Source organism: Dermacentor silvarum, chromosome 11, assembly GCF_013339745.2.
Source record: "Dermacentor silvarum isolate Dsil-2018 chromosome 11, BIME_Dsil_1.4, whole genome shotgun sequence".
Lineage (NCBI taxonomy): Eukaryota > Metazoa > Arthropoda > Arachnida > Ixodida > Ixodidae > Dermacentor > Dermacentor silvarum.
The window spans coordinates 99,241,534-99,269,209 of NC_051164.1; the positions used below are offsets into that span (position 1 = coordinate 99,241,534).

General features: G+C 43.1%; 2 protein-coding genes across 5 annotated transcripts in view; one reads left to right on the top strand and one right to left on the bottom strand.

The window, feature by feature from the left end:
• Nucleotides 1-27,676, top strand: part of LOC119434001 (small glutamine-rich tetratricopeptide repeat-containing protein beta) — a 58,765-nt gene that overhangs the window by 16,580 nt on the left and 14,509 nt on the right. For 2 of the 4 annotated variants that reach the window (XM_037701296.2, XM_049659218.1), the window contains exons 2-6: nucleotides 16,192-16,288; nucleotides 17,885-18,036; nucleotides 21,005-21,123; nucleotides 22,348-22,423; nucleotides 25,417-25,516. In XM_037701296.2, coding sequence (XP_037557224.1) covers nucleotides 17,937-18,036; nucleotides 21,005-21,123; nucleotides 22,348-22,423; nucleotides 25,417-25,516 — 395 coding nt within the window. In that variant the 5' untranslated portion in view covers nucleotides 16,192-16,288; nucleotides 17,885-17,936. The remainder of the gene's footprint in view (nucleotides 1-16,191; nucleotides 16,289-17,884; nucleotides 18,037-21,004; nucleotides 21,124-22,347; nucleotides 22,424-25,416; nucleotides 25,517-27,676) is intronic. The other 2 variants (XM_049659217.1, XM_049659216.1) reach the window with 2 other exon arrangements.
• Nucleotides 694-15,913, bottom strand: LOC119434000 (cysteine protease ATG4D). Its single transcript, XM_037701294.2, has 5 exons — nucleotides 14,687-15,913; nucleotides 11,852-12,270; nucleotides 9,965-10,041; nucleotides 9,132-9,251; nucleotides 694-7,721 (listed from the first exon to the last, which is right to left on the bottom strand). Exons 1-5 carry the CDS (start codon nucleotides 15,475-15,477, stop codon nucleotides 7,548-7,550), a joined length of 1,581 nt encoding a protein of 526 aa, XP_037557222.1. The 5' UTR covers nucleotides 15,478-15,913; the 3' UTR covers nucleotides 694-7,547.

Here is a 27,676-nt window from a genome sequence, read left to right on the forward strand (position 1 = left end):
AACACACAGGACAATGCTGGCTAGGTGTGGTTTGCTGGGCCAGTTGGTGCATTACGACCCCCAGTGCAGGGGGTTCCAACAATTACAAACACGAGCACAAGAAAAAAAATGCACAGGACAACCCTGGTGAAATATGGTGGTGCTTACTCAGTTCATCTGTGTGATTACTGGGCGCAAAGCACCGAGCTGAATTTGCACAACCTAAGCTGCCGGCGTAGAGCAGTCAAGGTCGCATTTCGCGGCATCGCAGGTATATCGACGACGGGTGAATGCGAAACGAAACGTTCCAGCCGTCCTCGACCACCACAAAACTTCAAGCAGGCTGAAGCACAACACTGCAAACGAATTTTGCGTACTGCTTGCATGAAAGTTAACATTGCACTTCTGCTTGGAAATGGCCCTTTGAAAGTAAATTGATTTGAGAGATGAAGCTGTTTCTTCAGCAAGAACCATTTCTTTTTTTAATTTGTCAACCTTGGCATTTGTGTGAAGGTTTTATGCAATTCCCACAACTAATTGAACTATTCCCTTCAAAATTATTCAACACCAATTACTAGTCACACTGACTTTGCTTCGAACCAATAAGTTTATATTTACGAAAGTTATGGCTGAGATTTGTCTTGGTCACTCACTGTTGATTGCTTCCTACAGGGTCCAACAAATCCGTGTTGTGTCAAAAAAAGAAACAAAAGCTTGCATGATAACCGTTTATTCAAATAAAAATATAATATGCAAACAGTTTGCAATGCAGGTACCACTTGAGAGAGAACAAACCAGAGTATGTCCCTCGGTTTAGTAATTCATTGGTGCATAAAGAGCGGTCATGCTACAAATGTATCACTAAATCAGGATAACAAGTGACAAACTGTCAGCAGCAACCAAACAAGTTCGAGATGGCTGCCGCATGGCTTCCATAACATCGATAAAATATATCATCTTTATTCTCTAAAATCAACAGTAACGTTAGGAAGAGCGTGAACTGTTTTGCACACATCTGCGTGCAAAACACGATTTATGAAATCAAAACAAGAAAATGAAAACCCCAGCCACATACTGGCTGCACAAAGCACAGAAAGAAACGCTGCACTATTTGAGGTGTGCTTTTGTGAAAAGAATAGGCTTCTCAGAATCGTGCAACAAGTGGTAGGACTGGGCTAGTTCGCTATTTCATCACTGAACATATGGTGCACAAGAAAAATACACGCTCAGAAGGCATGAGACAAAACACAAGCACTATCAGTATCATAAGCTTCTCTCGTAAGGGTACAATCATCACCATTCTTGATACGTTACCTCTTCTGCTGCGGTATCCTAGCCACTTGCACGCCAACACTGTTATGTTATCTAAAGTAAAACAACCTGCACTACCATTGTGTGTGTTTTAACCTGCTGTATAGTACATACCTCTGTTAGTACAGTTAACACAACACCAGTGACCCCTAGATAGAAACTCCATGTGAGATGTGTTCAACCCTGAGTGACTGTAGTGCTTAGTGTTGTAGTGAGAGCAGCTACATAATTAGCACAAAGATTTTTTTTTTCCTGCTTTCTCACTTCAAGCGAAGAGTTAGTGCAATCATTAAAACAATTTAATACATTACACACAAAGACAGCACTACCAGTACTGCTGTTCCCATCTACATGCCCAATGTCGTGAACATATTGCAATAATATATGTATACATTAGGCTTAAATCCTCTGTTAATGAGAGGTACTGTACAATGAAATCATTGTTACTACTATACAACAATAGTACACCTCAAAAAGTGTAGAAATTCGTACTGTGTTGCGCAGTGCCTATAGTATTGCACTGTAGTCATTCCCTTACCACGCTTAGTCAACTGAAAATACCCGCCATGCATGATTAGTGCTCAGCCTAAACATTATTGCGATAAATTAAACTTGTGATTTCCCAAGGCAACAGACTGTGCGATGGTACCCCTTTTTGAGACGCTTGTACGGCTACTCACTACAGCCGTAGCTTAGCAGCTGTGAATGAAGATATCCTTGCACAACCATGGATACCTTTCCTCAGAAAGGCAGTGACTAGAGCTATGACATTGACGGCACGACAACTTGAAGCTAGGAATTACCTCGCGTTCCTCGGGACCAAACTGTTGTGATCGGAGCATCTAGAGAATTGTTGCCCTGGTCAATCGACGTTTCAGCACAAATAACTACCACATGCAAAATGTCCAGTGTTTAGCCACACATTACTATTTTGTCATCTTGTCATCACACATGATACTTAGTAGGAGATAAAGCTTACAGGTATCAGGGCAGTTGGCTTATTATTATTCAGCTAAACAAAAACAAGAATCAGAAATGGGCTGAAAAGTGCCTCCGAAAGAGGCACAAGCTCCTGTGCTAGTTGAAGATTCCTTTTGAACAATTCCTTTGTTACCATCCACTGCTCATGACTGGCCAATCCTCATGGCAACATAAGCATAATGCTTATTGACCGAATAATAAAGCATAAAAAGAAAAAATTGGAATAGAATGCACACCCAGAGGCAAGGGCTTACGAAGGGAGCCCAAAGTTCTGCACCCTTTCTCCTTCTTTAAGAAACAAAAAATTCAAAATCCATAGACATTCAAGCCTGTTGCATGGGTCTGGATGGACACTGCTTCTAAGGTTAAAGACACGATAAAGTGTCTAGGAGCAAACGCGTTTATCACAACATGATATGAGATCAGGCTGTACAGCAGCTCTAGCCTTGGCACCAGAGATTAGTCTTACGGCACGACCCCGTCTTATGTGTCACAAATGCAGAAGGATGGATCTCAGAATCTTTCTACACCGTATTTTCTCACAGTATAACCCAAAGCGAAAAAAAATAAATGTAACTTGAAAAAGTGAAAGTGAACATTACGCATAAATTTGTGCCTCGTGGCACAATTAATTTCTGTGTGCTTCATCATTATGCTACAATAGAAACAGCATTTCAAGTGGTAATTTGTTCCCATTTTCGGAGCTTTTCCGTCGTGCCTATAATCGTGCAGGGTTCTTTTAGATTTGGGCGTCATTCTGTGCTTTTATATTCAGCACAGGCTATCATAATTTTGTTTTTCTCCAACAGGATTGTGGATGAGTCAATGGGTTGTATGCATGTGAGGATAAAGTATACGTGGATAAAGTATGTCGACTCTGTTCTTTCGAATTCGTTGTGCAAGGCATTGCTCAACGCATTACAGGAGCACCGGCAGATATTTTCGAGCCTGTAGAATTTCTACCGATTGCTTCTCACATGCAATATAATGACACACAGCAAATATGAGAGGTAGGAAAAACATGAGATTTGACGCTAAAGCTGGTGATAAAAACACCACACCTGGCGATATCGACATTACCGTGACATCACGACACAGAGAGAAGCTCTACCATTGCGTAGCAATAAGGCTAGCCACGAAGACTTCTCTTACAAAAAAAAATAATGAGAGTGCTGTGCCTGTTTCTCCTGGCTGCCCTCGTGTTTATCAGCTGCAGCAAGCCAGTGAAATTTGACGTCGCAATGCACCTAACCCCTGGGTAATGAAACTGGTTCATAGAAACAAGTATTATAGTGAAGTATTTAGGGTGCTACAACACTTGCCAATAACTTTTCGATGACTTTAAGGGGATAGAATTTCATTTACCACAAGAATGACAGGTCGGAAACACCACGTCATTACTCCTTTTAAGCAACAGTGGCAATCTGCAGTCACTGGCTATACAGTGAAAACGACAACAAAAAAGCAAGAAGCCACTACCATTCTATAGAAATATGCCCTTGCGAGTTCCTATACACAGCAAAGCGTATTTGGCAAGATGTCACCAATAAACAATGTGCAAGATGACATTGGCTAATAGCGAATTTGCTCAACTTAGCAACTATGCAGCAATAACAGTGCAATGAAAGTGCAAATACCCACTTTGAAAGTACTCGCATGGCAGTAAAATTTTTTCCGTGATTTCAGGGCTATACATAAATCGGGAGTACAAAAAGGGAGGAAAAAACGAATGATGATCAAAATAAAACAGAGATGATCACAAGAAAACCAGAGCTTAGCTCATTCTACAAACGGTCTCAAAGAGACCCCCCAACACTTTTCTAGGCACTGCTGAATATGATTTAAACTACGGTTTTCAATGGTGCGTGGAGGCAAACGAAAAGGGAATGACGGAAATTGGTGCATGTGGTCGGTGGTTATCCAGTAGAAGAATTTCGATATAAAAACAAATAATAAAGTTGCACTCAACTCGAATTTTCACATGAAGATGCCAGTGTGGAAACTGTCATGCTCTTTCCGCTTGCCCACCGACATCGCCGTGTGCAGCAATACCAAGTGCCAACTGTGCACACGTAAAGAAAGCTCGCACGCGAGTTTGCCTCTTCGTCATCCGACTCTGTGGTAATTGGTAGGAACTGATGCCACATGGTTACCCCTACTAAGCAAAAGTAAGCTCAGGGAAAGGCCATGAAAAGAGTGCCACGTCTAAACGCTGGCAGAAAACAGCTGGTGTCGATGCTCGGACCATGTGTAATGCCACTCGCTGCAAATGCACCATTAAGTCGATTCTTTCCAAGAGCCGACTCCCCTTTTCTCTCCACTCTTGGGCAGCGGCTCGTCTTCTCAGGTGTTATCTAATTACCGCCAAAGACTACATAATCTGCAAGATAAACCGACTAGCTTACCAGCGAGTATTAAAGAAGGCTCATGGTTTTTACAAGCCTTCAGGAAAACCACTGGATGAAGAGGGGTTGGGTAGTCAGAGCCTCTACAAAACTTTGGAGCAGCACTTCTCCACATTTCTCATGTGCATACATGAATTTCAAAGGCTTAATAATTGGAAAGGCTTGTCGTGCCTTAACACGTAGGAATTGATTAGGAACATTACTGACACAATTTAGGCTTAACGAGTCAGAGACACTATAGATTACATTACTTCCTTTTACAGTGGTTGATGCTGTGTGGTGGTGATGGTATCGGCGCCAGTATCTTGATTTCTTGGAGAGGTAATAAATAAGTGATATGGGTGCTGTGACAGATGCCGACATCTACAGCCACCACTCTGTGCAGACAAGGAAAGAAAAGGAGTAGTTTTTGTGTTGGAGGGACCCTTTAAGACAGCCTCGATCGAGGCATTTAACGCAGCAAAAAGATACAAAGAAAAGTTGAAAGACAAAGTTAGTATTAGAGACTTCAGTCATATGTGCTTTGTGACTACTGACATCACTTGTGAAAAATAAGGCCTTCCTAAACATTAGGTTGGCTTCCGCTTCCTCATATAAAAACTTCTGAAGAAAAATGTACCAAGACCAAGATTTAATCGAATTAAAATGCCCAGGAAATGTGTAAAAAGAAACTCCGTAGGCAATAATGATATCTGAATGCAGTAACGAAAGAAAATGTGCTGGTAATGGTTAGAGTAAATACATGTTAACACTTTGCATAGCAATGAGGTGTCAGGTAAGATTATAAGATGTTTGCAAAGCTCCCTTGTATATAGCGATTAGAAAAGCAGAAAAAAGTGTCGAGCTGTATCAAATGTTCCCCTACATAAACATAGGACATATGGAATACTTGACAGATGATTGGTATTGTGACGTTCACTTCATGTAATAAATCTCACATTATAAGTTCACAATGATTTCAGGTGGTCTCCCACTTAATGGGCACTGACGCTTGACAGCTAGTAGCTGTCCTTACATTTAAACCATGTTTCTGTGCATTAAAATATATCACTAAACTAAGTTCCACTGCATTACCACAACATTAAATCATGTCCCTGTGCATTAAATTATAACATTAACCCCTTCAGGCACCACTCTGTCAATTGAAAGTTTTGTTTCACCAGATTTTTTGCATCTTCAGAATCATGAAAAGCATACTGCTGCAGAATGGATGAAAAAAAAGTTCCATTCTTCAGTGGGCTTTGTCAAGTTTACAGAATGAGGCCTCCTTGCGAGAACTTTCTACAGAAACATCAAATATGAGGACATAAACTATTTCATGTCTCGCATACTTGGAAAGTACCCATCTAACCACTTGAAATGTCAGCTTGATGTATGACATTGTGAAAAACAATAAAAGAAGCGAACCCACCTACATACTGATTCCGAACGTAAACATCCAGACGCCTTCCAACTTATTCTGCTAAAACAACTTACACATATTATTCAATCTTGTAGATCAGCTCCAATTGAAAGTGTTTGAAGATGTTCGAGACACATTTTAAATAATAATATTTTCATCAGTGCTTTCGTTTTGAAGTACTAACGCTGTGTACACAGCACCTGATGGAGTTCTACCATGTTTCGGTGCTTGTAGCGATCGTGGCGCCACCTAGGATGACACCATAACCACACATTTCATTCAACAAAACTTATAAAACAAGCAGATGCTTTTCAAACTCTGCCACTTCGCAACATATAACAAACCCGCTATACAATTATTACTGGTCAATATGGTAAAACTTGAGCCTCTACACCACACGACGACACCAGCCCTTCTCACAAAAAAGAAAAAAAGAAGGGATGGTTGAGAGAGGTTGGTTGGAATCATATTTAATGTAACCAGTACAAATAACAAAAGACAAATATCACTAAAATCAATAACTCTGTCTTTTCTTTTTACAATTCTGCAGTGTTCCCATATGAGAACGATAATGTAATTTTAGAAGTTGATACGTGTCTGAGACTAGTATAGCATGACATATCCACGGCACACTAATGAAAACACTGGATCCCCAAAATTTTCTTGCATTGTAATGCAGGACAGATGCTGAAAGCTCCTGCTGTTTAAAATGCAGAAAAAAACTCGCATCTTTTATGCCATCCGAGAGATACCAGCGCCGCACCAAATTCCTTTTTATCACAATATCACACAATTACCAACTTTCTCAAACTTTAATTGTGTTGCATCATCTCAGTAAGAGAGGTCAACATAGCTTTTTTACCAGCCAAGGTGCTGTCACTCTATAAAAAAAAAAAACCATACACCACAATACCTCCATATTCAACAATCCCATATGACCCTATGATGGTGACTGGAGATTTTTATATGGAATCATATGTAAAACCTATAAAAATATGTGGTGACTGGACATGGAGGTTAATACCAAAAATTACACGGGATCATACAGGATCATATATGCATGGCATCCCACATGGGATCCTGCCTAAAAACCTATAAAAATATGGGATTATCCAACAATCTCACAAGATTACAGAATATGACAGTGCTTTTTATAGAGGATCTAATATAAAAATGGGTAAAAATGTGGGGAGTATGACATATGGAGGTTATGGGGCACCCATTTCCTCCACATCATGCAGTACCATATGATCGAATGAGATAACACAGGCTTTTATATGGGACGCATGCAATTCTTTATATAACATACTGCACGGGATTATATTGGATATGGAGGTTATAGAGGTGCGTGTGGCTTTTTTTAATAGGAGAACCCGAGTTTTATATTCAGCGGCAAACACCTTTTCAGGTGAGATAGCAGTGCAGAGTTAGCAGGCACTAGGCAAATATGATCAAATCAAAAGGGACGCTCAGAGTATGATGTACTCTTCCGAGTGGGAGCGGTCCGAGCTTTCCTTCAGATCCTGGAGGAACTGGGCAAAGTCTGCTCCGTCGGTTTCCGATGTGTCTGTATGGTCCACGCAGCTCCCTTCAGAGACGAGGAAGACGGGGTATTCGTGCCTCGACTCCGTCGGCACCGCCAGCTACGAGGGCCAAGAAAAAGTCAAACCGAACCTGAATTTCGCATAAAATTTTGACACCGCACTCCAGCTTGAGTTTAACCAGTACATATAGGAGGGACATTAGTAAAGTTTGTATTATTGGGACCATAAATTTGGGAAGAGGCATACATGGTGGGCAACAAAATGAGTACACGTCTTTCTAGTATTCGCGGAATATAAAAACTGTTTCGATATAGTACCGCGGAACACTGTTGGGGCATCAAAACAAGAATGGCAGTCCATTGGGAAAGTTAGTCGAAGCATGAGCAGTGATCCGCTTTCTGTATTTCAAGGGAGACACCAAAGAGATTCATGCCGAGCTGGTGACAGTGCCCGGTAAACACTACTGTACATCGCCAACATCATTGAAGGAGGGTGGGGTTGCACTTACTTTTTCCTGCGCACAAACCTTTCTTGGCATACATTCGCAATTTATTAATGATTTACTTTTAGACACCACACACAAGTGGCTGCAAACTTGGGACAGCAGAGAATCACAAGAAAATCGTTGTTTATAAGTCACAGTGACTTTGGCGTTGCCAAGTTTGCCTGCTGCAGGATCTTGTCTGAAGCATCTGCCCCTATGGTGTCCTTTCCACATTGAATAGTGTCAAAGAGTATGGTTGAAGACTGGTGAGCTAAACCTTTTTTCGCAAATTAAATTTTTATAGAACTTGACATAAACATTGCAAGATGACCTAATGAGCTCAAATTTGTAAACTTTATGGGAAATTAGGGGGATTTGGCAGGTATGCCCTTGGCACCCAGTCGGTAAATTTTTTAGAGACCACTCCACCCATTTATTCTCAAACTGAATATAACCTACAAGCATTTGACATTCAATCTCTAACAGATGCTGCTGTATATTGCACACAGACGCTTTCCTCTTTTTCAAGATAGGTGTATGACCACTGTAGTGAAAAGAGAAATCTGAAATTGCAGACTACCTTGGAAACACTCAACACCACATTTTGTGAAGACTGCAAGAAGCAAGCTATATCAAGAGTACTCAAATGCTATCTAATTATCATTCCAACTTCCAAGGCAAGCACAAAGGGAGTAAGTTGTCCCTAAGCTAACACAGACGGAAAAGGCAAGCCCCTTATCAGATAACATTGTCCACTGATGTTTCACTTTTATACTGTGCAGAAAGAGCGTAATTCTGACAAATGATAACCGCCTTTCGTATTTTTTCATGTATAATTGGTTTGTGACATAATAACAAGAACAGCAGCATTTGTGGCACTGTGGCAAGATCGAGCTTGGCCCAGTTTCAGGAACGCTGTCGGCTCATACATGTGCTAAATGCTGATGTGCCTGATGCCGTGTCGTGGAAAATTTTCCAAAAGTGATCGCTTGAGAATACCACCCCCCGAGTGTCGATTTACTCACCAGCTTGACGTCCTTCACAAACCGCTCAAACTCGTCCTCTGTTTTGCAGTAGAAGCCCATTGTGCAGCTCGGGTCCATTTTGTAGAAGGACATCTTCCGAGGCCACGAACAGTGAAAGGACTGCAGTAAAGATAAATGTGTACGCATACACAAAATCATGAGGTGCATTCTTTTACATCTGAATCGCTGGTTCAGTACCTTTTCAGGCATCAACAGGCCATCAAAAGTAGTAACATGGGGGTTATGTATAATCTGATAGATTGATTGAGTTTAACAACCCAAAGTAACAGTGTGGCTTGGAACTGTGCTTTTTATGAACTGCTTTTACACACATAATCAGCTACTACTGCTTGAACATTGTAAGCCCTTCTGATGGAGCAATGACTAAAGTGCCAATGGAGACTGTCAGCTTGTGGAACTATAAACCTAGTTATGCTATTTGCTAGTCAATACAAGAGGCAATGAAATGTGGCACAGAAGGTCTTCACAGGTGAAGGAAGCTCTGTGACAGTTTACACTATAGAACCCTGCTTCATGAAATATGTATAAAGTCAAACCTAATTATAACAGTCACATTCTACATGAAAATAACTTTCTTATATGTAATATTTGTTGTAAGCATATACTCATTAAAAGCCGACATTGACAACAAACATTTTCCTTCATTATATCCAATAATTCCTTATATCAAGGTTCAATGGTAGCCAGATCACCGAATTACTTCACAAAACTTGCACTGTAAACTGCATTCGCTCACATCTGATTAAGCAAGACACACTATGCATGAACCTAAGAGAGTTATTACTATTAAAAATATGAAAGGCTTCACGTACATCAAGAGGAAAATCTTGTGTGCCTACGTCGACTGCTTCTTGAACATAGTGAGGGTCCAAATAGACCACCTTTTCACCTGAAATAATGCAATGAAAAACAAGAAATGATATCAAACATTTCTCCTATTGACAGTTTTTGAAAATTATGTTCCTGAATGACAATTGACAGAAGTAACAAAAAAAACTGCATTTCCAGAATTACAAAACACAATTGTGACCAGCATTGTGCCAAGTGCGAATCGGTGATTATACCACTGAAGAACATCGGACTGTTCTTGTTCTGCTTTCTTATCATATATTTCAAAAGTCCAATTGAAAGCGCCCTTCATGTTTCGTTTCTAGCAATGGCTGTATCTCTCATCAGTCAGGTAAACAGCTAGACCAACTCTCTTCACTAAGGTGCCATTTTTTGGGTATCCATTGTCTTCACTCTTTAAAGCAGAAACACCACAACAAAGAAGCTTTTAGGCTTGTTAACCAGTTAATCTGAGAAGTGACGGAGACACATTATGCATAAGTTAGGAACAGTATCCCCATTAACCAACCTTCAGTGCCCTTTTATCTGATTGGGCAACATTTGATTGCTGATTGATTGCTGAACTCCATTCATGCAAGCTGGATTTGAAATCTTGCAGGTGGAAAAAACATTTTTGAATTGATGCCTTTTAATGTGAGACGCACTCCACAGCTTTCATAACGGATGTTGCTGGGCTCCTTCAACGACGTGCTAGTTATTACTGTCGGTGCTTTAGACGTGGTGCAAGACTACTGCAGTTCAAGCAAAAAAAATGATCCCAACCACACTGATACTAACTGTGCAACAGAACAAAGCATTAAGAAAGGAGACAGACGAGCACACACTTCCAACTAAGCTTATCTGAAAATGATGAAACAAAGTATGTACTGGACAGCCAAGGTGTAATGCACTGACCACCACTAAAGGACCACCAGTAATAGAAAAAAAAAAGTCATGAAACCAAAATGCTATTGCTGCCACCCTTTTGATAACACTTTATTTATTTAGGAATACTGTACACCTATACCTGTTCCAAAAGCCAAATGAACATACCAAACATGAACATACCAAATGAACAATACACCTATACCTGTTCCAAAAGCAATAGAAATATGTTAATTGAGCTTCTGTTTTGATATTATGGTTTGTTTGTTTTCTGTGTTGTCGAACAATGATTATTAGGTGGCACTTTAACAGTTCAGCATACATCATGCTTATTGTCTTCAAGTATGCCCTCATCTGCTCCCCCCCCCCCTTTTTTTACCCCTTAGCAATAAATGCCCTTTACAAATCCGTAGAAGTTCAAGTGACTGCTAGTTCAAGCCTGGAACACTAAAGCCTGATGTTGCCCACTGCCCCGACCATGTCTGATTGCTTAAGCAGTAAACGAAAAGCCAACAACACAACAGTCTTGGCACTAACTGCTCATGACAGACCCTTGCATCTTAGTGATGAGAATGCACCAGCAATGCTTGCTTTCAATGCGATTAGCATTCTTAATGCCTACTTCGGCTACTTTGTGTCTATCTATCTAGCTTCTTTATGCCGCTATTCTCAGTGACCGAAGTTTCCCTACTATATATAGTTTTCCACTAGGTATGTGCTTGCTGCTGTCTTGCAGAGCAGACAACATGGGTTGCTGTGCCGGATAGATAGCTTGCTGCTGTGTAACCAAGCAGACGACTTGAGTCACTGGGCATGTGGCCCAACAGACAACTTACAGTCCATAATTACATAACATATAATGAATTCCTTATCACCAAATTACACGTGCACCACCGCTTGAATGCCAATTACATTACCATAGATAATCATTCCCAAAAGATGCATTCTACCCCGATTTTTCTTTCTTCATTACAATGCAAACGTACCCTGCCAACCGAGAAAGTACAGCGAGTGGCGCGGCCGGCCACCGATGACACCTATGCAGTTGGGGTGCGACAGCATGCCCTTGACGCACGGGATATACGTGGCATTCAGGTGCTCGCCGCCCAGGCGCACGGGCACCAGGATGATGAGCGAGCGCCACAGCGGCGTCCCGTCAGGCCTGGTGCCCCGGCAGAGCGCCCGCACGTCCCCCAGGTAGATGGTGCAGTCCTGCGCAACGTAGATGCGCAGGTCCCCCAGCAGGCGCTCCATCTGGCAGGCCCCCTCGAGGGCCTCCTTGAGGATGTAGGCGGCGCTGGACGGACCGTACCAGTCGCCCGCCCGCTTGCCACTCTCGTGACCCATCTGCACCAGCTTGTGCAGCGAGAAGGGGCTTGCGTCGGCCGTGCGGTCGCCGAACCACCTGTCGGGAATGCAGAAGCCACCGTCACTCGGGTCATAGGAAACCACAACGTGAAAAATAATTTGAGCTGTCAGTAAATTACCTTTCTAAAATAGCAAAACAGACTGTCTTGCCGTGGGATGAGGCTTCGTAAGCCAAAAAAGACGCCAATGCGATAGACAGGTGGCGAAACCGCCTTAAGTTCCCGCACCAGTTAACATTATGAATTTTGACGGCATCTGCTTGGCCCTGGTTAACTTGTTTTATCAGTAAAGATGGACTACATTGTTTTTTTAAAGAACCAAATATTGAACTTGGCAAGTTTGAAGAACATTTTATGCCGAGTCACGATGGCCCAAATATGGAAATGTACATTGAAATCCATGACATTACACTGACATACCAGCATTAGAGTTTCTGCACGAAACTTAATCAAGTTGTATGGTTTTAGTGTGCTGAAACTGCACAGTGGGTTATGAAGGGCACCGTATAACGTCATCATAATGTCGATGATGCTAGGTCGAGCATTCTGAGACCAGGTTTAGTATCAAATTTAAACGTCTTATAACTACGGGTGCTTGAATATAGAAATTTGGAAGGAGGGGGGGGGGGCAAACCGGGCACGTGCCTGGCCTGCCCCCCCAGGCTACACTACTGTGCCATATAGTATTCAACAACGTTCGAACAAACATTCGACAACCTCGAACAGTGAATTCTCAAATCAAATAGCAAAGACTGTTTGATTCGAAATTTTGAATATTTTCACATCCTTTCTTATACGCGTTTCCCAACCTTCATATAAGTACCATCCTTTTACGTGCAACTATGTGTGGTAGTGTGCAACTATGTGCAAACTATGTGTGGTAGTGGCATAACCTCCTCCTTTGTTTTAATGTACCACACAAAGAAAGCAAAAGACCCCAAAAAACACAATAAGAAAAGAGAAAAGAAAAGAAAACTTATAAGAAAACCAATTGCCGACAGCTGAAGTTTTTTAGCATATAGCACAACAACAGTGACGCACACGGCTGACACACAAGTGCCTTGTTTGGTGGATACAGGAAGCCTCGGTAATCTCGCTCGTCGTCTGATGCCAGTTACAGCAGATAGCGTCCCTCTACGTTGGTCACACAGTAGACTTGCTCTTCCTACAATGCAAGGTAAAGCGACAGACGGTCGATGACTTCAAGGTACTGCTGTCATCTTACAGCATGGACCCATATAAACTGCTTGACATTTACTGCAAGGCAGAGGAAAGCAATGCACAACACTCGTTGCACACAATACGAATCATCTCTTGTGACACAGTAAGCATATTCAAAGCTGTTGGTGATGTGCTTATTTCACTAAAGCTGTAATTTTCTTTCTTTTGTTGTTGCCTAAAGGGTAGTTTCTCTGGTTTACACTTCTTTATCATAGGAGGGCAAGAATGCCCTTGAACAGGTGCTAGTGGCATGTGTTATAATTACTACTCTCTTGTAAACTCTAGTGTTCCAAACAGCTCTTAAAGCAATGCTAAAAAGAAAACAGTAAAAAGAAACTGATAAATTATTTTTTCGAAACTATTTTCATTCATTCCGCAGAATGAGGTTGATTACTAGAAAATAATATAAAAACGAAACTTTTATTGCTTTTTAATTCTGTGCCAAAACCCCCAATGCTGGTACATCGGTGTAACACAGTGGCTAGCATATGGAGCAAATGCTCACGTAAATGTTCTGCTTCTCAACACTGGACCAACCAGCAAGGCAAGTTTAATAAGCAGTGTGATAAAGATGAAAATGTAAGACAAGAAGTAGGTCAGCCCAATATACTTACTGTCTCATGTTTTCGTCTTCATGGCATTCATGCTACTACAGCCATACAGGACTTGCCTGACTATTCTGTTCTTGCACCAAAGTTTGATGCGACACACACAACAAAGCTGCAAGTACTTTAAAGCAATGCAAAGTACATCAGAGCTCACTTACTAATGTACATGTTGAAACTGACAGTTACTTGCTTTTTGTGTGTGCATGCACATTGGTGATGTACAATCACACTTTCTCTTTCAGCACAGGCTCTCACTCTATAATCAATTTGTGATTCGACATCAAGAACATGTTTCTGAACAGAAGCAGGGACGCAATACTAGAGCTTGTTGCAATACACGTGAATAGGAGGGAATAGAAGGGGGCTCTAAAAGCACGTGAAGCGCATTTGGCAGCAGCAAAATTACAATACCGCTAGAAATGTTGCGGAAGACTCGGTATAGCGAATCGCATCGGTACGAAAGACTCGGTAAAGCGAATCTGGTGCAATTTCACATGCACACACGGAGGTAGAAGGTGACACAAAAAGAGAAGCGCCAATGAAATCGCATGTCATCGACACGGAAGTTATTCTACCGTAGCGCCCTTCACGAGCAAGGCTTTCAGCGCGCGTTGTGAAAACTGACCTGACGACGGTGCGATGCATGTAGTCGGAGGCCTCGGTCTGGCGGTTCCTGCGGTAGCGCCAGTTACGGCCGAGGACGTGTGTCACCACAGCTTGCGCGAGCATCATCTGGCTGCTGCGAAGCATGCATCCCCAACCGCAGTCCGAGGTGATGTCCGTGCCCGGGATGGCCGGGAACTCGCGCCGGTAGGTGAACCACAGGCGGCTCGAGAAGTCCTCGAGGAACAGCTCGTAGCTCGCGAGCCTGCCGTCGTCCTCGTCCACCGCCGGCTCAGACTGGCTCCAGATCGGCCTGGACGCGAGCGTCATGGGAGTCCAAGACTTCTGCGAGGACATAGACGACGTGCACGACCAGAGAGGCGTCGAACTCTTCGTCTGTATCTTGCGGTGATACATGACGCCCAGGAGCCAGATGGCCTCTTCGTCGCTGAAGTTGGCCTTCTTGCGCATCGTCCAGCCGTAGCGAACGTTGTTCCACACTGACATTAACTTAGTCCTGACCTTTTCCGGGGACGGCGGTGGTTGCTTAGCGCCAGCGGCGGCGGCTGGTACTGACGCTGACGCGGCGAATGAACCGAACGAAGACGACAACGACGACGAGGAAGGCGGAGAGCCCCGATGCTGCTGATGGTCGTCGTCGAGCCTCAGGTCGTCGCACGAGCTGGTGCGACGATGTCGCACGACGATATGATCGGAGTTGGGCGCGTGCTCACAGAACGGGAATAGCGGCGGCATATTGGGCACCGTCGTTTGCGTCGTGCGCCTGGCGAGCACGTCGGCGCCGTTGAACATGGTGGTTATTTGGCGCGTCACCGGCACAGATAACAGCACAAAAACTTCAGGGCACTTCCCAACTATAAGTCGATCACATGAACACGGCCAGGTACCGCGCTGCCGTCGCACTCCTTGTTGGGGTGTGACATATCAGCAATTTGGCACGACACACAGAGCTCAGAAGAACAGTTGAAAGAATTTCTCACCTTGTAGCTTGCCCAGCTAACAGTCCACTAGAATGAGACTAAACCTAGACACATTAACTTACGCGAAAGTGACTTTCACGGTTTATAAAGTAGGCTATCGTTACCTTCGCCCCATTACGAAAGCAGCCGTGCCTTTAGACGCTACTTTAGCTACTAGCCCTACCGCTTACTAAGGCCTTGCCGTGTTTGTTTATAATATAAGGTAGTGCGAAATGTAGATGTCGCTAAAAGCTAGTTAACATTAGTTCGCTTTGGTTTCGCCTTCTTTCAACATCTATGACATATTTCCGGCTCCCTAAATTGTTTCCGCCGCATTCAACGAGTAATAACATAGCCCTTAAGATCTGCATTTTAACTTTAGAGGACATTTTTCTGTAAGACGTAGATTTTGACACCACCCATATACAGTTGACTTAAGTAACAGTCAAAATTTAACTACAATAGCTGTTTGCCCACTATGCTGAAAAAAAAATGGTTGAAATGTGGTGCGTAAGTGCGCGATTGTGACCAAAGCTTGTCTTTCCAGCGACAGTGCTGCCAAGCTGCTCTGCGCGAAGTCACGTCTTGTCATTTTACTGCCCCAGTACTGTACGCCTTGTGCACCCGGCTTGGCAAAGTTAAAGGTATGTCTGTGCTTCGGTATCTGGATGTAAACTTCCGTGAATTACATTACCTGGGCGAATTAAATGTTTGCCATAGTACACACGCGTCCTATTGTCCGTTCAACTAGAAGTGTGTCAACTGCACTTGCAAAGGAGCTGTACTGACTTCAAACTCAATCTTTCCGCGAAACGACTAAACATGCTACGGTCACCCTGCGAATAATTTTTTTTTTTCTTTTTCAATTTAGTGTTCTTGATGTCCGATCGCAAGCCTCAAAGCAGCAACCGTTATTTTGCAATAATTTTGCAGCCGGTGGTAACAAATTTGAAATGCACGCACGCTAAGTTTTTGCTTTTAAAGGTGCCGCAGGAAGAAGCGACGCTTGTTTACGTTCTAGTAGCACACCGAAACGCGGAATTCCTGTTGCCTTGTGCGACTCTTTGCTGGTTTTGTTAACGTTTCATAAGAAACGTAACATAGCCGCTGAGCGCGTTCTGCCCGTTCGTACCCATGGTCTCATAAAACTGGGGTTTTCAATTTCACCGTGCGTATCCGGATGGTTTAACACGTGTCCCTAAGTGGTTGGCAGTGAGGCTGCTTGAAATAAATAAAAGAAAAATTCAGTGATAGAGAGGACACCTGCTTATATTAGCGACAGTTCAATGTAGACAGCTGATGAAATTGTTACCAGCATCCGCAGCCGAATTTGGTGTGGCGGTCAGCCGCTGTCTTGTTCCTGCATTTTGCTGTGTAAACGTTGTCGCCGATGTGATCCTTTCCGGTGATGTCGTAATTTTACGGCTATTCCTCCCTTTTCATGAATGCCGCGTTAGCGTAGCCTACAGTAACTGGTACAGCTGCTTTCTACGAACCGCAATTTGGCACGCGAGGACTCCACAGGTCATGCGCGAATGCCCCTGTACCTTTATTTTAAGGAACGACGGAGGAAAATGTTAAGCTAGTTTGGTATATCGTGATTCTAGGACAGCAAGTGCATACCGAGTGTGTCATTTGTGCCGTGAGCGGATGGTTTTGCTTTGACGAAAAACAACGCACGGGGAAAGACCAGTGGCGACGCCGCTATGAGGTTTCCACACCATGTGCGGTAACGTCACAGGTGGCAGTCAGCAGACGATCCTGTTACATTCTTTATAGCGGGGTAAAGTTACTTTTCATTGAAGAAAAAAAAAAAAAAAAAAAACACCCGCACCAGCATCATTTGTTGGCACTTACTGCAGCAAGAAGACCCCCATCCGCGGAAAGGTTGTGGTATCAGTGACGTTACGCAGTGACGTCATCCGTTCATTCCATGTGTGAGTGAAATATGGAAGGGAAAGTTCGGCCATCAGAATGCAGTTATTACCCCTTCTTCATGAAACAAATTCTCATCATTTAAGTAAAATGAAATGCTTGCATAGAGTGATTGTCTGTTTCTGTGATTGGATTTTGGCTGCATGATGTGTCAAGTGTCCAATCAACGAATGTAACTGTGTAACTACATTGAATGCATGCCAAAAAAATGAGAATGCTGATGGCAGGTGTTACATGTCTTCTTTTCTTCATATATATATCTTTTTTTCTAATTGTCTGCACTTCTTTCCCGTCTCCTCTTCAAGATTGCTGGACAGAAGCTGACTGGGACAAAACAAATTTTTGCAGTGATTGGGAATGTCGCACGTCAAGAGGCTCGTGCTTTCTATAGTCCAGTTTCTTCGTCAGCAACTCCAGACTGCTGACTTGAGTGCAGACGCGAAGGAGAGCGTTGAAGGTTTGTTGTTGTTTCGAAATATCAACATGAATATAAATTTACCCTTAGGTGCACAAATGGCAATTGTTTGTTTGCCATTTTCACAGTGAATTGTTTGATTCCACATTGTGCTGCAGTAAATGTCAGTGCTGGAGATTGCTTCAGCATTGCACTTGCGGGACATGTTTGCCTCCTTTGTGTCGCTGATTGATAGAGGATTCAGAAGAGGTGGGAATGTGTAGTTGATATAGGCAGCTACAGCCATGTGTATTATGATATTCATCTAGGGAACATCATGCACCTCCTTTGGGAACCTTTGGAAATATTTGGAAATCCACCTGACCTTCTCGCTAAAGTGACTTCAATAGCTGGTGTCTAGGTTGCAAATCCACTAGTGACTGTTTCACAGTAACGGAAACCAGTGAGAAGTAGCATAAAGGGGGGGGGATTGGCTATGCAGTGCAGGGCCATAACTGGCCCTGCACTGTCCTATGGCTTGCTTGCAGTACTGAAACAGGTCACAAGGTGATATGATTTTTCTACCCTGTCCACCTTCATAAAACTGCGACAAACTTCTGCATGTGCATCAGAATTTGCAAGGCATCAAAGATTACCGTGTCGCACCATTTCTTCAGCACAATATGCCACAATCTCGGAGCCCATGCTTTTGGTGTACGACAATGTTGCCACTTATCCACAGACAAGCGCAATGCGGTGCACACGGGCTGAAGCACATCGAAAGAGCCGAGTTGGTTGTGTTGAAATTAATTTAGGTGTCAAAGGCGTGGGCCAGTCAAGAACCAACTGCAAAACAATGTCCATTGAAAATTAATTACTGCACATGGCACTGTTTGGCCATTTCTGGCCCTTGAGACACAAAACACATCGTCATAATCCAATGCACCTGTTGGTATCAGTTTACCATGCCAACCACATGCTACAGCTGATGCCAAAAGCAATGGGTTACGTAAAGTCTGGCTTATTTTAAATAACACCTGTTGACTTTCGCTATAATTTGAAGCCTAGGCAGCTTTATTTACTGCGGTGAGGTGATTGAGAAAAACTATGCGGTCTTGGCAGGCACTTATCAGGTGTTGCATCATGGAGGTAGAGTTCAGTGATGCCAATTTTACAGCAAAATAGCTGATAGGCTGTCTCCGCGTTTTTTTGCTTCGTTGGATGGCTGCCCAACGCCCATCCAATGTTAGACATTTCTTGAACACTGTATTAGGTTAAAAGGATAATTTACGCTATCTCGCGTAACCATGACCAAAATAAACTAGTGGTTTCACATTGCGGTCTTGATTGCAGCCAACAAGTACAAGTGCTGTATAGATTCCAGGGTGCGATTATCTGCCTCTTTTTTTTTCCCTGTGCCGAACTCTCGTGGAATACTGCTTTCCTTTCACATCAGTCCAAATTTTTGAAAACTAAATTCGTCATGTTTTTTTTTTTGTGAACTGAAAGTTTTGAACCCTAATTATTGACTGTTATGTCTCGCGCAAACTCTAACATCAGCCTGTGTAGTTGGCCAGCTCATGCAATAGTGTCTCACAGCACTTGCAACTCAAGAGCTTTCCTTTTGAGACTGTCACTGTAGCTTGTCACATTGTGCTCATTTTATGAGTATAGCTGTTTTTTGATCATGGAGTTTTGCAACAAAGGCAGTTAAAAAGTGCGCACTCATATTTTCGAAATTCTAGAAACCCTAACACACGTTTCTCACATGTTTTATTTATTTATTTATTTAATACCTACAGGGCCTGTAGGGTGTTACAGAAGAGAGTGCAACATCAAGTGCAACAAACACAAGAATTGGGGCACTAATCCAAAATGATTATACTTAGCATGTATGAAGATTATGAAACCTAAGATATCTTAATTTGATACTAAAGTTGATCTGGAAATGCTAGACCTTGTGTCATTGACATTATCATGATGTCATTACGGAGAGCAAACCTAACTGATGATGCATAGCCATAAAGCTAGGTGTGTGCAGTGACGTTGCTCATAAAATATAAACAGTGCTGAACATGTTTCATCTGGCAGCGCTTGCGAGTGGCTGCTGCAGTGATCACAGGAATGGAGCAAGTCGCAACCAAATTCTTATCTTTCGTGTGTATTGTGAATGCCTCTACAGCAAAGACTACCGCAACGAAATTACCTGTACAACGAAGGAATTTAGGCTTACCTGATGGCTGATGTGTTACATTGCAACGAACGCACATAGTGGCACAACCACAACCCTCCACAGCTGTGCTGTGCATAGGGAGAGTGCCGGTCGACATAACAACAACCGCGCAAGAGTGTCCGCACTCCGCAGTATTTTGACATACAACAATGACACGCTCGAAATTGGCGACCTCCGACATCATCGAAACCATCCTGTAAAGTAACGAGGCAAAGGTAGTGGTGATAAAGACCCTGCCGGCGAACCAATTTTGACAAGGGAGGCAATAGTGCTACTCGATGCTCTGCAGCTGTACCTGGCGTCGCTGCTGGGCTTCACCGCGGAGCATGACGTGTGCACAAGAAAATTTGCGATTTGTTTAACTAAGTATCTATTGAATTCGTTCTAAATAATATTTTCTTTTGCCGAACCGGCCTAGGCTTCTCTATTGCACGCAGTACGGTGTTCGAGCTTTACAACGAAGTTACCTGTACAATGAATGATTTTGGGCTCAAGCCGACCTCTCTGCCTTTCTTCAAATAAACCTCTCTCTCTTCAAGTTCCCAAGTGCTTCGTCATAAAGGCGTTTGAATGTATTGTGGTATATCACTTGTGATTCTCCGATGCTTGCTGGTATTTTTTCTAGGGTTTAGGGGGTTTGGACCTTGATTAAGTGCAACACACAATGATGAATAAAAAATATCTGTCGGTGCTCATTTAAGCACTTACTATAACATTAAACAGTCAGTCATTGAGCAACACAGTAGTACAGAGAGTACAACGAATTTTCCATCTAATGTGTGGTTCCCGTCTGCGCAGTTGCTGTACAGTGTCTGGAGACTGCCTATGGAGTCAGCCCTGAAGACCTTTCAAATGAGAGCCTAGTAGTGTCGAGGTCGCTACTAGACATATTCCGTGACGTGCTTCCTCGAGAACATGTAAGAATTTTTACTTGCTGTTTTGCTCTCCCGTTCTCCGTATATTGTGTGCGCATGAAAATGGGGTCCTCTGGAATGTACAGAGTGGGGTTGCACACCTGCAAACTCTCCCGAATTTACCGTAAGGTTCGCAAATTTGGGTCAAGTGTTTACGAAAAATACGGTTAGCGAGAAAGTTTCGTTCGTCAGACTTTCCATTGAATGTCGAAGGACACCACAGGGATACTTGCTTCAAGCAAGTTTATGCAGGCAATTCCCGAAGCAGGCAAAATCAGCAACAGTGAAGTTGGGAAACAGTAATTATGATATGTAAAAACAATGTGTTGCTTGTCAGTCTTTGCTGTTCCAATTTTGCTGCTGCTTTTGCGCTGGCATCTTAAGGTGTTTCATTGTTAATAAAGTGCGTGTGTATCAGTGGCGCTGCCAGAAATTTTTTTCTGGGGCGGGGTGAGGGGTGTGCCCACTGTGTCACCCCCTGGTTACACCAGCGGCACATATCTCACAAAAGGAATATGCTCAAGCCATGCTTTGACTGCGGATGTGTACATAGCAAACAACATTGCAGAAGCTACATTAGTACATGCAGTCATAAATGTAGCACTCCGCGCATTTTGCAGTGCAGTTGTTTTAGATCCATGGTGCTTCCTACATAATAACTGCTTCGTATAGTATTACAACTACAACTCGTGGACGTGAGGCTACGTCAAATTAATGTATCAATTATGCAGCTGTGTTCTAAGGATGTGACTTGCTATGCTTTGGTGACTGCCCAATGTGGTGCACTTTGGCTGCTGGTTGCAGAAGTCAGTCTGCTCATTCGGAGATTAATGTGTTCAGATCAGCGGTGATTTGCTATAATAGATACGTCATTTTGTGGCATAACAGTATCACTTAATTTTACACCGAATCACGTGATGCATACCTGTCCTCTTCATATGTGATGCACACTTTTTTTTTTTTTTTTGTAAATGCGAGCAGGGAGAGAAGTCACTCCAGTCTATGTAATGTTGGCTGCTACGTATAAAACACGTAATAGTGAACTAAGGACAAAGGACTGTGAAATACAGCGCCTGTGTTGTCTTTGACCGTCCGTCGGCCTTAGTGCGCTATTGCTCCCCTGGAAGGTTCGTGAACAAGCATTTCAAAAACATTGACATGATCTGTGCACATGTGGGTTCTTCCAACTAGTGAAATGCTTACATGTGCTTTCACCCCCCCTCTCAGGTACAGACTAGCAGTGAAAATGTACCTGAGCCAACCGAAGCACAAAAAGTCGAAGCTGAGAAGTACAAGCAAGAAGGTACGTGTTAAAGCAAGATGGGGTGGGTTAGTGGCGTACTTACATCTTTGAATTTAAAGCTTGTAGTAATTTCCCTGTTCCTGCATGGAACTGAAATAGTTCTTTGAGGGGGACACCTCGTCACTAGAACTACCATATTTTACTCTATTCTAATGCGCGCTTCGTTTTCACAGCCAGAAAAATGAAAAATGTGGCGCCCTCAGTTGTAACACGCATCCCAGTTTTCTTGTTTACAAAAAAGAAGGGAAAAAAAAGAAAGATGTGGTGCCTTTGACTCTACACTTACCAGATTTTTATTGTGAGATAGAGAGAGTAACGGCAATTTGTTCCGACTTTGAAAACAGAAAACATCCCTCATCGCCCCCATCGGAGGCCTTCTTATTGCTATGAACAGTCCAGAGTACCTCAAGTTCAGTACTGGCTACTGCATTTGAGATACATTTTTTAAGTGCCTAACGCACCTACGGAACAGGCACAAGCAGTGTTGCAGCAACCACAGCTCCCGAAAAGCTACCTCATTATGATCGCAGTTTTTCTGGAAAGCGACCGCATTAGAGTTGAGTTAATATGGCATATAGGAAGCAGCAGTGAGCAACGCTCCGACTTGCTCGGTTCCCGGAATCACTGTTTTCAGAATGGATACCAAGAGAAGGGAAGCGCAGTGGAGGACAGCAGAAAACTAGGTGGGGTGATAAAGTTAGGAAATTTGCAGGCGCAAGTTGGAATCGGCTAGCGTAAGACAGGGGTAATTGGAGATCACAGGGAAAGGACCTTCATCCTGCAGTGGACATAATTATAGTAGAGTAGCAGTCTGGGTCAGTTGGTACATACTGAATAGTAAAAACCAGTCAAAAGACGAAGGACAGAGAAGAGACGTGGCACACACGACGACTGGATTTAGGAACATTTCAAGTTTTGTGTTCGAGGAGTTAGATGCATTGTTTTGATTGATTCTTGGTTTCTTAGACGGAAATACAGTAATATCTCGGTGATACAAATCTCACGGGGTCGTGTGAAATATTCATATCACCCAAAATTCGTATATGAAAACATACAAAAATTTATTTTAGCAGAAAAAACTTATAATATTGGAACCTCATTGATATGTTCCTGATACGTTTTCCCAGCTGCTACATCGCGTTTTCGCCGGTCCCTACCTAAATCCCATTTACTTCCATGTGTTAAGTTCCCCTTGATACGTGGCCAATCTGTAATGTTCCTGCATCTTGCGTCGCGTTTCAATGTGGCAGTCATGTAAGTTTAGCGGTGCAGCCAGCTTGTACGTTGCAACAAGTTAGCTGTGTGTTGCAACAAGTGACCGGCACGTTGCGGATACCACGTGGGCGCCGTGTCTTGTAAGTGATTTGCAATGTGCGCTAAGTGCACGCCCGTGCAGGCCTCATCTTCAAAGCGATCTGTGATGTTGACAAAGTGCGCCTCGTGCTGGATAGCTTAGTATGAGCTTTGCTTTCGACATTTAGTTTAGTCAGTAAGCGAATGTTTGCATGTTTATACGGCCGATAAAACTACAATCGTTGCTTCGCCTTTTGGGCGATACAGCGACTTTTTTTCCGCGCTCCCTTGAAAAACGTATCATCGGGGTTCTTCTACCCATGTGTATTTTCTTCTTGCCAAATCGTCCATGACCGCCTTCTGGAAGCCGTAAAAGGCGTGATCTCACGAATGTTTTGGCACGCCACTGAACGCCTCAGCGCGTCGAATGCAAGGAGTGTTTTGGCCGTTGTGGCTGCGGCCGCGGTCGTCGTTGGTGCAGCGGTCCTCGTCTTCTTCGCTGGTCAAAGCATCGGGCTGTGATGTGGTCCGGTCCGCTTGACGGGGGGGGGATTGTGCAGCCGCATGACGTAGCCAGTTGCTTGGCGACTATGGATAACCGCCCAGATCCCGCTATGCCGGCTTGTCTGTGCCGGTCACTTCGCTGGCTCAGCCGCTGCCGCTGTTGCTCGGGCGTTTGTATGATCTTCAGCGGCGCGGCAACGCGTTCGGAACCGCCAATGTTCTGTATATTGTGAGCAATGTATTTCAGCCGAGGAATGTTACGAATTCGTATCACACCAAAATTCGTACCAACCGTGATCGTATCACTGGGGTTTTACTGTACCTGTTTGTTGTTTTAGACCAGAAAATCTTACACCGTTAAAATGCAGCTGGGGCCCATGTCATCTCATTATTTGGTTGTTAGTCATTAAAACAAATTCATGCAAATGCCCTATATCATGCCCAAAAGGAAACGCAAACAAGTTAGGACCAGCTTGAAAACTTTGAGTGGATATTATTGTAATAATTTATTCCACTATAGTTGAAGCCACTTAATAACAATTTATCAATTGTAACAACTAGGTTTCACTGCATTTACTATTTTCCGACCCTGCCTATTGAAACTGTGTCCAGATATAACGAACATTTTCAAAAGCACCATGCCGTTACAACGAACACATCAAACCCAGTCGCGGTAAAAGGAGGGTGCATCTGAAGTGTTACGTGTTTTGAAGGGTGAATTCACATATAACAAACAACTGCTACAGCGACCACTTTTCACGGTACTAATCGAGTTTATTATAAACGGGTTCAACTATATTCTATTTTGTTTATGATATATCTTGTGCACCTTAATTTATTTGTTCCGTTTTGTTTGGTTTTATCTACTTTCTGTGTTTATTTGTATGTTGCTTACTATCCCCCCTACTCTAATGTCCGTTGTTGGGCACTGTAGGCAAGAAAATAACGAAATTAACACATTCTTTTGTTTCCACTTTCTCAATTCCTTGCGTTGTTGACAAAATCATAGCATTTATGCTTAGCTTGGAGCTTACACCATCTTTAGCAATTGGATGCGTAGCATCGCACAACCGTTATCTCGGAAGAAGTGTTCTGCTTTTTACTTTCCTGTTTGAGTTTCATTCGTCCGAAATAGTATGTTGTGGCACTAGTGTTGATGCATTCGCAACTGTGTGTTTTTTTTTTTTTTTTTGTAGGCAACAACATGATGAAGATTGAAATGTACACAGCTGCTCTGGAGTGCTATACAAAGGCCATTAGTCTGGACGGACGCAATGCTGTCTACTACTGCAACAGGTGCGATTCCTTCACATGCTAGTACAGCACTGTTGAAAGCTGAGAGACGTGTGTGGAGAGCAAGGATAGTGCGAGCAATGGAAGGCAATTGGGGATGGTGACACCATCTTGATTTGGTCAGAGAGAGTTGCATGGGGAAGTGCACTTGCGGCTCTTGCATATCGTCTATTCGCCTCGTGCGCTACCGATGACGGCACTGCGAACTGGCACTCTCGTGACGTCAGAGGGAGGACTCTCCTTTGTCGTCTGCTACGCTCTGGCTAGAATAGCTTCCTTTTCATGCGTTTGCTTGCGCTCTGACTGCGTGCTCACGTAGCATGACGCTCTCCAATTACCGTCTTTATTTTTTTCATAGTGTTTTATTATTGCCAGCATTATGAAGACAAAAAAAAAACTTGTATATTAAATGCATCTTACATATAACCACCCGATGTGATCGCCCAGTGGATCTGGAGTTGTGCTGCTTAGCTCGAGGTCGCTGATTCGACCTCTTTCGTGGCGGCCGCATCCAAATGGGGGCAAATTGCAAACAGGCTCGTGTGTACTTAGATTTAGGTGCACGGTAAAGAACCCCAGGTGGTCAAAATTAATCTGGAGTCCTACACTACGTGCCTGATAATCATATGGTGGTTTTGGCACGTAAAATCTCAGAATTTATTTTTTACATATATGTTTATTTTTCATATGACCCAATATCTCGCGGGCAGGGACATGATCTCGTGACTCAGTCATAAAACATTGCGCCAAGCCAGTAAGTGAGAGTCTACGCAGCTTTGGAAACGAAGCATGATCGCAGGGCTCACGCACAAAATTTTGCGTTGGCAAAGCGGCATTGTAGTTGAATGTGAATTACACATTTTGCTGGTAATTCCAGTAACTTGGGGTTGCAAATGTAAACCCTTTTTTTTTTTTTTTTGACAACAAAAGTCTCATTATTTTACTGAGAAGCAGTTTACCTTGAACATTAGTGAGGTACCATGCGCTATTGTTTGCTATTGTCAAGCATGATTTGCGCTATTTTCTTGAAAAATGCAGAAAAAAAATTGTTTGTTTAGGTTAGCATAATACTATTTCTGCTCAATGCAACTTCCGACTACCGGAAACTACTCCGAAATCATTACGTTATCAGCATAATAATAAAAATATGTTAAAAAATACACAGAAAATCTTGTAAACATTTCGCCTTTATACGTAAGCTCCCCGCCCTCCTCCTTTTTTATGTGTTTAGCACTCGAGCAACTTATTTAGTATAGTTCCCAGCAAACCTAAACTAATGAATTTTCTTGTTTAAGTTTCGAATAGCAACTGGGAACTAGTATGACCAGCTTATAGAGCAAAATATATTGGAAACAGTGATCTAAGAAAAGGTTGTCACCTGTTTTTGTTACGCGATAGCACTAATTATCATCGCTGGACGAATCTAGCTCGGGGAATGCGCACGCTATCCACGATAGGAGCAAGGAAGCAAAGGGTTACGCTGAGCCAACTAACATGCAAGGGTGAGCTGTGTAACGGTGGAAGTAATTCATTTTAATTAGAAGTTATTGGAAAGTCAGTACTGCAGCACAAGACTACATAACTTTGCTTTACCCACTAATTTTGTCCGCCCTTGTATCAGACGTTCCAGACCGCATTTTGCTGCAATGCCTCTAAAGCAGTGCATGCATTAACGTACCGCAGTGACCGCCTAGTTTCGTGAGAATGACATCAAACTTATTTCGTGATATGCTTAACACGTTGGGCAGCAAGAAAATCAGAATGTCTGTGGCAAACGGAGTGGGTAGCCGAACACGCAGCATGCGCTGAACAGGACAAACACACTGTTACAGCACAGGCACCGTAGCTGAAGGCCAAATCCTGCAGTTCATTGTCAAAAAAGGGCTGACAAATCATTATGAGTGTTCCATGAAAATGGAACGGCAATGGCGAGAAGCTAACACCGTACACCCACGTATGCACATTGATGACTAGCAGGTGACGCCAGGAGCAATCCACTCTCAGCGTGGTGACTACTAGGCTCGATTTTGTAGGGAATAGTGTCCTGTAACATTCCATACATAAGGGTCGAAAAACCTGCAGACTCGCTTTTCAAAAACTCGCACAGCAGCGGAGTTCCCTCATTGATGTCACACGCGAGAGGGCGCCACTCAAAGACCTCGG

Excerpts from the sequence above, each read along its gene's own strand:
- LOC119434000 (XM_037701294.2), bottom strand. The coding sequence starts at position 15,477 with ATGTTCAACGGCGCCGACGTGCTCGCCAGGCGCACGACGCAAACGACG. Across the intron at positions 10,042-11,851 it reads GTACTTTCTCGGTTGGCAGG|GTGAAAAGGTGGTCTATTTG; the intron begins GTACGTTTGCAT and ends GCATTATTTCAG. Across the intron at positions 9,252-9,964 it reads CACAAGATTTTCCTCTTGAT|TCCTTTCACTGTTCGTGGCC; the intron begins GTACGTGAAGCC and ends TCTTTACTGCAG.